The sequence below is a fragment of the Hetaerina americana genome, unplaced genomic scaffold (assembly GCF_022747635.1).
Source record: "Hetaerina americana unplaced genomic scaffold, ioHetAmer1.1.p SCAF_6, whole genome shotgun sequence".
Taxonomy (NCBI): Eukaryota; Metazoa; Arthropoda; class Insecta; order Odonata; family Calopterygidae; genus Hetaerina; species Hetaerina americana.
In genome coordinates, this window is record NW_027287205.1 from 7,629,607 (window position 1) to 7,645,240 (window position 15,634).

The following is a 15,634-nucleotide window of genomic DNA, read 5'->3' on the forward strand; positions in this document are numbered from 1 at the left end:
ATTACATCATAAAATAAATAAATTACTAAACTATAATATAGACTATCGCAACTAGTTTCAATTGAAAATTTCGTAGTTGATTATTAATACTAAGATTTTTAAAATCTACGAAATTCTTAGTTCTAGAAAAATCGCATATTCATGACTGTGTTTTTTGTTCTTAAATAACCTTTTTCTTTCAAAGAAACTGCGGGAGATGCCGCAACAGTAACTTTTAACGGAGTCATCCGCTAACGTGTATTTCAATGCAACAATTTCAGAGCGTAAAAATCATTCACCTTGACTCTTCATTCTATAATTAAGTAATTTAGAGGATATTCTGCGCATGGTATGCTGGTAGTTTAATCGTCTAAAAATGTAATGTAAAACCATTTTTTGTGCCCTCATAAGCACGTATTTCATGAATAAATTGAATTCATGCCGTGTATGCTCGTGGAGTAACGTCAATCCTTAGTTTGCAATAGTTTTTAAAATGTTTTTGCCAAATACTCATGCCTGTATAAATGCCACTTCATTTCTGGAAGGAAGCTTTAGTTAATTTGACAATGTCAAAACTATTTTGAGGGGATGTGTTATTTCAAAAATTCGCCGAGGTCGTGTAGTTGTCTAAAATAAATCGCGATATATAGTATTTAGATCTGCATATATTTATGTCACAAACAATTTAGATCAATTTCGTAATGTGGTCAATATCAAATTTTATTGGAGCAAGATGTAACCAAAATTTCCTGGTCTTAGATCTTAGAAGATAAATAAATATTTTAGTCGGCTAACAGGGTAACAGCGTTCAAGGAGTTCTGTAAACGTGACGCTATTGAATCAAGATTGAAGAAATCGTGCTCTCGAGTCATCTCTCACGCCACTTTGGAAACATATGTGTCACAAGTCACAAAACAACTTCTCCAAGTTGACCTTGTCGATCAAATATTTTTCTACGCTTGATAACAGGAGGTTTTTTCAGAGATATGCTTTCAGTATTGGAGCTATCCAATGGGGAATCAACTATCAGGTGTAAAAAAATACAGAACATTGACAAAAATATAGTATACCTATAAGTATTACAGTTAAAGTAATTAAATAAAATTGTATAAATGATATAAGTAATCTCTATCTGCATCCTTTGTGCAAATAAAAATATCAAACCACCCTAATGGTATATTATGGGATACACGAATTTTTGGGATTGAGAGTCCATAGAGATTAATGTTTTGTGGCCGAACCACCTTAGGCACGGCGAGTCAGAGTTTACGTACTCAAGGAGTATATGTAATCTTAATGAGCGGGGGATGTTGGATTGTTCAAAGGAATGGAAATCCCGGCGTATCTCAGAAGGTTTATTTTAAAGATGTCCTCCTCAGGCTTTGATCTACCGAAGCCTCCTCCGTGTTGTTGACTCGATCGTATATATCAGTCAACGGGAGTCCAGGGGTCACCTAAATAGTGAGACATCACAATGACAGTCCTTGTTCGGCGTTGTTGGGAGTTAGTCATGCCCCTGACATCATCCGTGGGTCAGTGCCCTCTGTAGGCCCTAAAATACTCGTAGCAGTTTTAATGCATGTTAATAGGTGACTGAGTTGAAAGTTACTGCGGCATCACCTCCCGCGGTTCTTTGAATTTGTCTAAGGTGTCTAAAAGTTTGTGCTTAAAGTTGGCTTTAGCCTCGTAAGCTGTCGCGTAACGCGCACGACTACGAAAACCTATGACATTATACAGATCGAAATACCGTACCTGTACAGGGTTCGTCCGGAAAATAAGTGTACTGAGCTCAGGAAAAAAATTTATTACACTTTTACATAGCTTAAGCTAATATTCCTCAAAATAGGACCCTTGTGAGTCGATACACTTGTTCCAGCGGCGTTCCCATTCCTGGAACGCTCCCGCGAAGGCATCATCGGGAACCTCTCGAAGACTCGTCGTCGACCTCTTCTCTGCCCTCCACGAACATCTTGTGCCACCGAAAGATCATGTTTCTGGACATGTCTGACTCCCCGTAAGCCTGGTTAATCATACCGACAGTTTCGGTAGACGATTTCCCAAGCTTTACCGCAAATTTGATGGAATAACGCTGCTCCAAAAACTTCGGCAGCGCGTTCCGTGACGTGGGTCGAGCGTGGAGGTTCGCGTTAACAGAGCTCCTCACTACACCACAGCTCAGAGCCGACTGCCTTTTTCAGCGTCGCTTGCCAACATACCCTCCTCCAATCGCACCCCGTCAGAGCGGTGCTGGGCGCGCCTGGAGCGGCGCGCCCAGCCCAGAGTCAGTACACTTATTTTCCGGACGAACCCTGTATGTACGGTATTTCGTCACAACATCTTGTTCCTTTAAATCCCTTACACTTTCGAAGTTTAACAGGGCGCCTCGGTGGCTTAACTGATGAGAGCACTCGACCGGACATCGAGGGATCCGGGTACCAATCCCCAGTCAAGGCGAATGATTTTTACTCTTTGAAATTTCTGCGGGTCATCCCCAAACGTCCAAAAAATGGAGAAAAATGAAAAAAACACTTTAAAATCGCATCCAAATGGGAGATTTTAAGGGTGCTCATTTGAAAGAGGGCATTGAAGAATAAAGTAAACATTTAGATTCCCATAAGCGATATTTCTGAGTGTGACCCCAGTGACCGTGGAGAGAACGTAGCCGATAAAAATAAAATTACCTTAGTGATTGATCAGTCTTACGTCCTTTGGGAAAGCTGGAAAATATATAATAATGAACGACATGATCATTCTTCTTATTATAATTATTATCGGCATTAATCTTATAACAGCGCATGGATAATTCTGTTAATTATAAAAATACATTTCTACTGAATCAACGTTTAAGTGCCCAAATAGATCCTCAAGTCTTCAACAAAGATGTAACATGTAGTGGCCATGTTATAGAAATATCATTAAGCAAATTGACCGGTGTTGTAACATGGAAACAACATTAAAAACTCATTAACGTATGATGAAAATTATGGCCGAAAATACTGCAGGAGGTACGTAACAATAATGTGTTATTTTCCTGACGAATTAATTTGTCCATGAATATCGGCTTTACTACAATGAAACTTAGCAGGACCCAAATATTACCGTTATCAAATCATGAGAAATATTGGAATGCTTCCTGAAAAACAACAAAGTAACTCCAATTTGGCAAGTCTACCAAATTGAAGACAGATGATAATGGGTCCTCAGTGCTAAAGAACCAGTAAACGAGGAATGGTCATGAGTACTCCTGACCATGCCTCGTTATCTATGTTACTTTATGAAAACATTGAGCCAGAAAGGGTTTATTTTGCTAGTATTATCAACATTAGAGTATATGCAACATATTTATGTTGCATATACTCTAATGAGAATAATAATAATCCCAAATATTAAAAACACATTAACTCAAAGCCTAACATGATAAAAATTGTGCCGAAAGTTCTTCCATGAACAGTTATTAGAGTAATGGCACTTCTAGCGGAGTAATATCTAGAAGAAATAGAATTTGAGAAAAACTGAAACACAAAAGTGGCAACTAGAGACCTCGGGTAATTTGTTGAGAAGAGAATGGGCAATGATCAATGGTCATTTACCGCATAGTGTATTTGCAGAAAGCATTCGAAAGTTACCTTTTGGAATAGAAATGCTATTCTAAAGAGGGCAGAATTATGGGAACAACGACATAAGACATCCGTGCTCATCCGTGCTCCGTCCGCATCCGTGGACATTAGACATTAGTGGGTGGTTATCATTCAATATGAGCTAACTAGTAAAGAGGAAAAAATACAGGAAGGAATATGTGAATATAATGCACTTTCACCTATATCTTCAATAGAAGCAGTGGTTTGACCAAATGTTAAATAAAAATCAACACTGCAGGATTTTGTGTCGATGAAGGAAAAATCAACATGTTGCGTTTCTATCGATGGACCCACCAGTTGAACAAAAATAATGGTCAGTGGCAGAAGGTTATACGTCGATGAAAATATATAATTAGACAATTAAAAACCAGAAGTTGCCTTATTTTTTTACCTGGGAAACAGAATCATAAGCAATTAGAAAAGTACAAAAAAACACTGCAGTTAACATGTAAGCCAAAAGACGTTCTAATTCTTTAGAGATGCGCCATGAATACTGGCATAAGCAAAAATAAAGATATTGAATGAAACGGTAAGTTGGGCTTACTGTGCAATGACGCATATTAGGATGAAGATTAGATAAAATAATTGAGAAAAAAGACTTTGGAATATTGGGAGAAGATAGAAAATTATGGAGGACACCGAAAATAAAATTGATAGATGGATAGGATACATTTTGAGACAAGGTGGCTTGCTGAAGACAGAGATAGAAATAAATGTGGACTGGAGAAATTACAAAGATTAACCCTGGGTGAAGTAAGTACATTAAAATATACTCATCTCATCGGGAGGCCGAAGAAATATGCACGTATGCATATTTTTGCAGATGAAAGAGTAGATCGAGAATGGATTCTGTGTCTAAAAATTCCTGGATTCATGATAACGAAGTCTAAATCTAAATGCATGCTATCTAAATGCTTGGCATCTAAATGATTTTTGCGAAGTTTGCTCATATTTATGCAAAAACGTTTGGCTCTGTGCCGTGCAATTTAATATCTATATGAAGGTCTTGATATGCAAAAGGTAAAAATGATATAGTCTTGTCATGTTTTTCGACAGCATTTTTAGTGTAGTCATACTTTCTGTCTCTTTCCATGCCAAAAATGAAGACTTAATCTTCTCCCTTTTGTCAACCATCCATTTGTGCCACAGGACTTGTACTACGATGGCCAGCCGCCCATTTTGAGGATTTAAGGGGAAAAGAAGCTGTTCCTTTTGGAAGGAAGCAAGGAACTCCACCCCAAGTCGTTCGCGACCACTATTTATTTGACTGCGCGTCGGCCGTTGAAGTCTCCGCTGCGTTCAACACCACGCGCACAGCCGAGCGTCCAACTCCCCGTGGAGTTCTCCCAGGAGAGGAAATGGAGAGTGTGACCTCGATGTCGGACGCGCCGTGGATCACGAGAAAGGAAGAGAAACAGAGGCGAATAGAGGACGAATATATCCTAGGAGACATCATTGGCAGGTGAGTACGGTAAACACTTGTTAGGTAACGTCTCGCCGGGTAAAATGATTGGATTGGATAGTTACTCAATCCAGATCTATGCACAGCCTACGGCGATTTTTTTTTCGTTATGCTACGAGTAAAATATATGGTTAAAACCGCGATACCAAGTATTTGCGTCATTGCTTCACTCTCGCCAATCGTAACGATATACACGATTTACTTGTATCATATGAAAAAGCAAAATCTCAGCTTTGTGTCTCTCCTTCTAAAGCCTAAGTGCGAAATGTGACTTTCAGAGTAATAACCTCGTTTTGCATAGAATAATTCATACGTTAAGAGATAGAAAAGCATTTGGAGGTATGTCATAGTTCTAGAGCATTTACTTTTAAAATCGCATATTGAATTAATTTTGCAATAGAATTCGTTCCAAAGTGCTTAAAGCGATTCTTGGAAAATTCTTGGTGTATAGAAACATGAAGTGACTGACGCTTGTTGAATGCTAACATACACGGAATATAAGTACACGAGTTTGTCATAACTATGGAAAAGCCTTTACAAAGACTTCGATTGTAGAGTAGTTGAATTAATATAATTATAATGTCTATGTACGGTTCATGTTTTAACATTTTACTGCAAGTCATTGAGCAAAAAGTACATATATTTCACTAATTGTGTATGCTCAATGTTAATACATTAATCCGATATAATAAATACATTGATAAGATAATAAATTGGTACAAACCATGTTGGATCGTAGTTTTTGCGGTAATTAGTAGTTTAGAGGCAAGAGCTCAGGTGAATATGATACAACAAAATGCATACCTTTTCCTATTTGCATCAAGTTACATCATGGATATGAAAATTATTCATACTATTATTTCTGTAGATAGAGTAATTTGACTTCAATGTTTATGCATGCATTATGTTTATCCGCCATCCAAAAACATTAAAACTATCCCTGAAAAGCGAAATGTCAAGGATTCCGAAAGCATTAACCTGAATGAGCGAACTCCAAATACTTGGAAGGAGTAGAATAAGTGCGTGGTTAATGTTTTTATTTTAGCTTTTCAGGTTTATCCTCGACAAGAGACCTTTCGGAGCTCATTAATCCTTTTAGCTAGTACAGTGGAGAAGCATGAATTGAGGACAGGGATTGTTAATGAGTTCTTTCCTGCTTGTATGCTCTTCAAGAGGTGTACTAGTATTTTTTACTACTCTGGCGACGACGACAGACGAATTAAACCATCCAACTTAAGAATATATCTACATACACTTCCATATTTTTCACATTTTTTCCTTACTTCTACAGCCCTTTCCAGATAATGGGCAGTACTTCAAAACGTATACATAGCGCCCTGAATTATGCATACTCTACTACTGTTAAATTATTTTATGAGTTTGTGTACATCTAACATAACCTACATCTGAATTTCTTTCTAAAAAATCTTATTTTTAACATTTGCAATGCTAAAAAACATCTTTTACAGAGACGCGTTATCATTACATCTCTATAAATTCATTGCCATGGTAGTTCCCTTAAATATTATGGCTTTTTGGAAAATGAACTAATTATGACTAGTCTTACACTGCGACTTAAAACTATTCTATGAAAATAAAGCAGTCTCTTTAATAATAATAGCGCCTTAAAGCATTGGCAGTGAAGAAAAAAGAGATTCCGGCTCTAGGTGACCATCAGAAACCCATTTCCTCTATCCATTCGAAAGTTAAACCACGCGGTTTTGCTCGTCGGGTGCTCGGACGTAAGCGTTGTCTTAGGATGCATAATAGGTCACAGTTCTATATACACTTCCTTTAAGTGTATATGAAACTGCAATACATAAAAAAGAAGTTTTCGAAGCACGCTATCTCAAAGATATCCCATATGGTGAAAGCCTCTTTATTGCCAAAGGCTTAAGATCGAGAATCGAGGAATAACTCGGAATTTTTAATAACAGCGCTACCAAACTAGTTTCTGCACACAGAGGTATAGCCTGTGAGCGGATAATGCCAATATCTAGAGTAAAAACATTATTTTAAATGTTTGAGCACCCCCGTTATTTGTGTAAAACATTAATGCGATGTTCTAATTTTGGAGAGCATAAATAGTTGTTCCTCCCTCGAGGTATACTGGAAAGTATGAAATAGAAATTGGGAAAGATAAACAACTAAATAAACTGTCCTAAGGATATAATGTTATTGGATTTACCCTTTTTTCTTCTTCTTTCAGGGGCACCACGTCAACAATCTATTGCTGTCTCCACAGAGGGAGGACAGAATGGGCCTGCAAAGTTATTCGCAAGGTACGCTGGTAGTACTCGCCCAACCACTGATAGAATAATAGTTGCATTGACCGCATGAGCATGCTCTAGATTTATTTTGTTAATACACAATAATCATCATCATTGGTCCGTCGCCATTTTTGCTATTAGGGGCTATTTAGACACAACGTCATTGTATTTTCGTGGCGCTGTACGCTTTGACTGATACTCATACCTTCGGTTATGATTTGAAATTAATGTACGAGCATTTTTATGTGGAATTCTATCTTCACCTTGAAACAAATGGAAATTAGAAACTGAATTTTTTCGTGTACTTCAGAGGAACTTTTGACAAATTTTGCCCTATTTTTATGAGAACATTATGCAGAAATTGCACGAAACGTTGTATTCAAACGTGCGCATAATGCAAGTAAGAACATACATTGTTTGTATAAAAAGTATCGAGAAAAGTCTCAAACACTTTGCTTTATTTCAGATATCGCTACAGTTCCTCTTAAGTCTTTAAAGTACATCCCTAGAGTACTAGTAAAGTACAACATGCTTTTGCCAGCGGCTTTTCTACGACTCGAAGGCTTCCTCGGATTCCGGAAGTTCCTTAAGTGTATGCGTGCAAGTATTTTGACGGCACTTATAGGGTCCCGTGACAGTGTCCTTTGAGGGAGGGAAGATTTCCCTTTTTGGGAATAGGAATTAGTCTCTCAGTACCAAGTCAGGACGGTAAGGGGAATCGTCGCGATGCCGTTGCAGAAGGTCTTCGCAAGCAGACACTTGACTTGGCTCTAGATCGTCCGTCAACACCCTCGTCGGGAGGGCGAGTTTAGCGCAGATCTTTCGCATCGCCAAATTTTAAATCATAATGGTGTGCACTGTCATCTTATTAATGCCTATGTACGAGCTGCGATCATGCGCACACTAAAACTCGTTGATTTGGATTCAGCACTTCACGCACACGTCAGGATAAAATTATCATGGCTACTTTTCATACAAACCTGCTGAAGACGCCGAACGTCCGCGACGCCCTTCGACCTCACAGAGTGACGAACATCTTGCAAAAGTGAAGGCGTGGTTGGACAGGGATCACAAATTGAATGTTTGCATGGTTTCTGATGATCTTGGCCACTCTTAAAAGTGATGTGCATCGATTTGTGACCGAAAACAAGGGCATGAGAAAGGTATGTGCGAAGTTGGTGCCGCGGGTGAACAAAAGGAAACTCGCACGCGGATCTTCCAAGAGCTTCTCGACCATACCTCAGCCACCCTACAGCCCAGACGTTGCGCCAAGAGACTTCTTCATCTTCCCCCACCTCGAATCCGTATTGAAAGGGCGTCACCACGATTATTGTGGAAGCGTTGCAAGATTCCGTGACCAGGGAGGTTAGCAGCATTCCGGGCGCCGCCTTCCAGAAGGCGTATGAGACGTGAAAAACCACGCTGGCAGCGGTGAGTGGAGACATAAGGGTACTACTTCGACGACCTTTGAGTGAATGCATCAGTAAGGGCGAGAATATTTTATTAGTTGACTCAGTCCTACTACTTTTGGGACAGATCTTGTACATACTGACAGTAAATTACGATATTTTCCATGCTTTCTGTAAGAACGAATATGTAATTAATTCTGAGGGCGGCAGCATACAAATTAATATTTATTTGTGAGCATTAGCCTTTTTGGAGTAGTGCATTCATGGAAAGACGCAGCGATATGTCAACTGTGGACTTAATTGCAGAATGTTAACAGGCATTTTGAGGACTGTCTCGCATGAGATGTTCGTGCTGTTGACCAGGAACTCTTTGAACGCGTCGCGGGCGCCGAGGTGAGAAAGAACCATGCTGCGTTCGTACGGCAATCGCTCCTCTCGGCTGAGGGTGGGTGGAAATCCACTCACGCTCACACACACACACGTGACCCCCACAGGTGTCTCTCGAGCAGTTCAATCCCATTCTCCCCCATCTCCCCCCATCTCCCCCCATCTCTCACCTCACCCCCTTCCAATCGCGTTTTGCAATGAACTGAGTGAATGAAAGAAAGAGAGAAAGTGGTTACTGGGGCGACCGGTTCGTCGCGATCCATTATCTATCTCACTCCTCCCCCACCCTTCCTCCCACCTCGTTTACCCCCCCCCCATCCCCAACACTGCGTTGCCCCACTCCCCTCCCCCATCAGCCTCACTGCAAATATGATGCCGTCCATCCAATTTCATTGTTAAGGAGATCTCTCTCGCCACGAGTACTACGCGCGAATTATGCGCCTGGATGCGATTGGGGTCAGCAGCGTTCGTCTTTGAGGTGGGCCCACGAGAGCCCCCAGGGGTCCCGTGGCGAAGTCCCTCCCCACATTCATTAGAGAAAAGACGGACGCTTAATCTTGTTTTCCAGGAACCGAGGAGATATTGCGAGTTAAAACGCAAATTTATCGCAATACCTCATTTCATGTCCCGTTTTGTTTGTCCTTACATTCATCATCTTCGTCTTCTCCCCTCTTTGGGATCAATCAGTTGTTTTTCGACCAAGGAGCCATAACAACACCACAAGGATGCCAGTATGACACCGCAATTTAAGGCCGCTGTGAAATATATATTACGATGAAAGGCCACGTACAATTTCTCACATGTTTAATTAGAAGCACGAAAGATGAAACAAAGGGTGAAATAGATGCTAATACCAACTAATTGATACGCTTCTTCAATTTCTGAGGGTAAAAATCATTCGCCTTGACCGGGATTTTTACGCTCTGACATTGTTGCATTGAGTGTATTAGCGGATTGCTGCGTTAAAAGTTACTGCTGCGGTATCTCCCACAGTTTCTGGGAATAAATTAATACGCATTATGTATCATGTTTAAATACATAAAACCTAAGTTAAGCGTTTTTAAAACTATATGTGGGAATAGGGGTTCCATTAAGAAACAAATACCGATATGTAAGAGTCACAAATGGGATATAGCCGTACAACCCTGGCTTGCAATGTGGTTGCCCGAGTGGTCGTGCCTTATTATCACATTTGAAACATTGACCAGCAAAACGCCACGAGGGCATGTGGTTAGGTTACCACTAATTTGAGTGAATGTTGATGCATTATTAACGGAATTCGGGAAGTATGATTTGTCTTCAAATATGTCACCAACTATTGTGTTACCCCGGCATGTAGCGAGCGTTGGCCTACTGCCCGAAGGACCCTGGTTCGATTCCTGAAGACGCCTCCCTTTGGGCATCCCTGATCCACCCAAGCCGTGTGATTTTTCGGGTACCATGTTTCCCTGGGAAACCATAGTCGGCACAAGGAAAGGGACCAATGCGTGAATTTCACACGCCGTATAGGGATTAGTGCTTCGTGAACTTTTACCCTTACATATTTGTATCGAAGTTAACCTTTGCATTGATTAGTTGTGGTGGCAAGCGTGCATACACAGGCACTCCTACAAGCACGAGGATGGCGCAGTTTTACGACCAAATATGAAGATTCAAAGGCGATGGAGAGGATGGAAAAAGAAAACTTTAACGGATATTTTGCGACAACGCACCAACATATTTGATCAAAAAACAAGACGTACGCCACATATTTTATCTTTCCCCTAACGTGTCTGTCTGGGTCCTATCAACGTCTCCACGGGGCAGTGAGCGTGGTCATCATTTGATTTGTTTCCCCTACGGCCGCCCACTCTCTCGTCGTGAAGGACTAGACAAGTGGGTGGGATTGCGTGGGATTCCCGGGGAAGGGCGGGCGATAAAGAGATTTCGGGCCTCAATTTCCCAAAGAGCGATTCAACCGCCGAAGGGCACGAAGTCTTTTAAGAGCCCCCACTTTTCCGCCGACAGATCAGGGATCGGGACTGACGCGAGCAGGCTGTCCTCGCCCCGTATTTATTCACAATTACTCTTACTCCGAGTAACGGCGCGCGCTCAACGGTCCTTGAGAATTATCTCACACACTATCGTACATCTTGCACCTTGATTTTTCCTGTGGAATTCGGAAAAAATCGTCTTAGATGACTCTGAGTCACAATGACTCTCCATACAACTGTCTCTATTGATTTTGCCGCGCTTCGTAAGGCTCCAACCGCGTTAAAATCTCTCTCGACCTTGAGGCAATCTACTTACAACGCAGCATCCAAAATTTGCCTCGCGGCTACATGGAAAGGCGAGAACTGGCGTCAAGGGTAAACTTTAAAAGGAAAAGAACAAGCAAAGTCCCGTGAGTGATTATTCTGTTATCACTTATTTTGAATTTCTACGACGCTTCGCAGTGCTTTTTGCGAATACAGAGTGGCTTGGTATTCAAAATGAAAATATTTTCATTTTCTTTTGCATAAAGGGGATCGGGATAGTGCACTGGCTTATGTACAGGTTTTCCACCGAGAGATCCCGGGTTCGAATCATGGAGGCAACAAATATTTTTCAGTGGTATCCCGAACCCTACTGGAGGTTCTTTGTGCAAAGAACTTTTGAGTGAGTACGACGTCCGTCGGATATGACGTTGAATTGCGGACCCCTTGGCGCCTTACCACATGAGTAGGTTAATGCCGACGGCGGGTTTGTCTCCAACCTTCATTTCCCATCCATTCCTAATGGCGGAAATACCCTTAGCTGTCGGTCGCCTCCCCTGAAAAACTACAACCTTTTGCATATGTCAAACCTATATTCAAACCACCGAAAGTTTGATCGTGAATACTATCCAATATAGTATGCATAGGATTGAAAGCATTTCCATTTCAAAAGCATAGGTTGTTAATATTAGCCAATGGATTGTTCAATTGGTGATTTGTAAAACCGAATACACATTTTGTTCAGATATATATATACATATATATATATATATATATACTACCTTGATCAAAAAGTTCCCGGAATAACCACCGTGTGGCGCTCCCATCGTTCCGATTTGAGTTCTGTTTTTTTTGTTAAATTGGTACATCTGTTGTTGATATTCCCTTTAAATCTTAGTGTCATAACTTGACATTTGCAAAAGTTACGTAGCCAAGAGTACATCTATCTCTGTGTGTGTTGGCGATTTTTTACAATTGCAGAAATGGATTTAAATTTGCAACAACGAACTTGTATTAAATTTTGCGTAAAAAACGGATTTAGTGGCGCACGGACGTTGGAAATGTTGGAAAAGTGTTTCGGCAACGATTCTCTAAAAAAAACGGTCGTTTACCAGTGGCACGAGCGGTTCAGAAGTGGTCGTGAGTCAATCGAAGATGATGAACGCAGTGGCAGACCATCGACATCGAAAATCGGTGAAAAAATTGATAAAGTAAAAGAAATGTTGGTCAATAACCGCAAATTAACCATCAGAGAAATAGCGGAGGACTTGAACATTGCCTATGGATCCGCCCAAGACATTGTGGTTAATGATTTGGGTTTCCGTCGTGTAGCATGCCAAAATACCTCAATTTCATGCAAAAAAGAGACCGTGTTGACGTCGCAAAAGACATGATTTGCGAGGCTGAATCCGATCCCACATTCATCAAAAGGATCATTACTGGAGACGAGACGTGGGTTTATGAGTACGACACGCAATCCAGACATCAGGCAAGTGAATGGCGTTCACCAAATGAGCCGAGACCAAAAAAACCACGTCGTTTTCAGTCAAAAAAGAAGGCAATGCTGACGGTTTTCATGGATTACAACGGTGTAGTGCATCATGAATTTTTGCCAGAAGGCCAGACAGTAAACAAAGAGTATTATTTGGGCGTTATGAGACGTTTGCGTGAAGCAATTCGCCGAAAGAGACCAGAAATGTGGGCAGAAAACTCGTGGATTTTGCACCATGATAACGCACCGTCGCACAGTGCTATCATTATTCGTAATTTTTTGACGAAAAATGCAACAAATACCATCCAACAGCCACCGAATTCACCTGATTTGGCTCCCTGTGACTTCTTTCTGTTCAATCGAGTTAAAAAACCATTACGGGGAACGCGTTTTAGCAGCCGAGAGGAAGTAATGGAAAAATCGCAGGAAGCACTGATGGACATACCGAAAACCGAATATAAAAAATGTTTCGAGGATTGGATCAAGCGCTGGCATAAGTGTGTTGCAGTCGATGGGGATTACTTTGAAGGGGACACTATAGATTTAGATGAATAAACTTGTATTTTTATTTTTCTGAATAAATTCCGGGAAATTTTTGATCAAGGTAGTATATATATATATATATATATATATATATATATATAATATATATATATACACATATATATGTGTATATATATGTATATATGTATATATATATATTTATATATATAATACACATACGTACACACACACTCATATATATGTGTATATATATGTATATATGTGTGTATATATATATATATATATTATACACATATACGTACACACATACATATATATATTATATATATATATATATATATATTATACACATATACGTACACACATACATATATATATTATATATATATATATATATATATATATATATATATATATATATGTGAGTGTATATATATATATATATATATACACTCACATAAAAATAGAAGGAAATCCCAACCTTAAATTTCTTAGCTAATCGTTCCTTTACTCTCGTTAGTAATAATTTTTTCTCAGACAAACAGCATGTGTGCTACAATATTAGGTATTTGGGAAGAGATGACACATCAAAGCATACATATAAAAGTTTCATTACATTTGGAAGCAATACTATATAACAACAGTGGCTGAATGTGTATGCCTCAGACAAAACTTCGTCAAATGGATATATAGTATACATGTAAAGGAAACATTTAACCTGAATATGCTTTTATTATTTGGATAGTTTGAGCTTACTGCATGATTATTCATTTTTACAAGACTCATCATGGACATATGTTACTTAAAATTATGATTTATTTTATTTATTATTATATTATTAACTTATTATATATTATTTTATGTATTATGATTTATAAAAATATGATATATTAGGGTAGAATGGAATGTAAGTTTAACACATGCCTATTCCAATTCACTTAAATATTATGGCTACGCGTGGAATCACCTTCGTCTTGTGAACTTTTTAAACTCTCTGAATCCTGCGGAATTTTATTTGTTATACCTATGCTCCAATAATTTAATTTGAAGAAATAAAATGACTATTCTGTCCATTGTTCTTATTCCGTGAAAAAATGCTTGAAAATTTTTGCACCATTTATTCTTATATTATTCTGAGAGAAAACGTTTTAACTGTATTTACTTTAATGAATCAGCACTTTTTCTGGATAATATATTCTCCCTTTTTGTCATACTTTTTGTCTCCCTCTACACCTCATAATTGCGATTGAGGATTGATGGCAGTGACTCAAGAGTTGAAAGTTGTCCCCGGTAGGAAATGGGAGAGTAATTTCGCAGGGGAAAACAGAAATGTGGGAAAGACTCATGAATTAGAAAAAAAAATTACATGAACGCTGAATTATTCGATGACAATATCAAAGGGCGAATGATATTCGAGCTCTTGCATTAATCTTACCGGAAAGTACGACGATGAAATATATTCATTGACAGAACGCTATATGACACCAATTTTCGTCGCGCAACTCAGCGCATATTTTCTTCGTGTGTAAGTCAAAAGTTTATTTTGTATCTCCAACGACTTGTGGATATATTTCCCACGTAGCAAATAAAAGGCACTAGACCAACGCATTGCATTTTGCCTTGGTTGGCCTCGGGACGGGGGAAAGAAGTTTACTTTCGTGTTGGCCAAGATCAGAATAAATCTAGTGAAATATTTCTCTCCGAGCCACATGTAACCGAGGATGGGGCGGTTTACTGTTGCAGACACCCCACAAAAAATTATTTCCCTTAGAAAACTGTTTATCAATGCTCCATAGCCAGGCGTCTATAGTGCTATCCCCAAAGGGAAACACATAATTTATCATTGTATGGAATTATTTAAAATACTATAATTGGCTATCTAGTATATCGGCGTGTTTTTTTTACTTGCAAAATTCTGTGTGGAATATTAACCGGTAATAAGTGTCTGAATTGCATGTGTGTCTGCCCTCTTTTTTTGAATTTTTCTGAAATGAGGAAATAGAGCGATTATATATAAAATGGCTGGTGACCTACCACCCCCTGCCACACGTACTTGCAACGTTTTGTGGGGTATTGCGTGGATGTAAAATGGCGGCAAATTCCCTCTACGTCATAATATTTTGATCCCCGCGACTTTAGTCAAACTGATGTCCGTATCCACCTCATATCTTTGTCCACAAGCGTCATATTATTTGACTACAACGGATGCCGAATGAACTTTCTGATGCGTTGCAACTTCGTGTCAACTCGTAAATCAAC

General features: G+C 39.4%; 1 protein-coding gene across 3 annotated transcripts in view; it reads left to right on the forward strand.

Annotated features, from left to right (window-relative positions):
* LOC139695066 (calcium/calmodulin-dependent protein kinase type IV-like) overlaps positions 1-15,634 on the forward strand; it is a 76,115-nt gene that overhangs the window by 23,349 nt on the left and 37,132 nt on the right. For all 3 annotated transcript variants that reach the window (XM_071593681.1, XM_071593683.1, XM_071593682.1), the window contains exons 2-3: positions 4,767-5,079; positions 7,289-7,361. In XM_071593681.1, coding sequence (XP_071449782.1) covers positions 4,976-5,079; positions 7,289-7,361 — 177 coding nt within the window. In that variant the 5' untranslated portion in view covers positions 4,767-4,975. The remainder of the gene's footprint in view (positions 1-4,766; positions 5,080-7,288; positions 7,362-15,634) is intronic.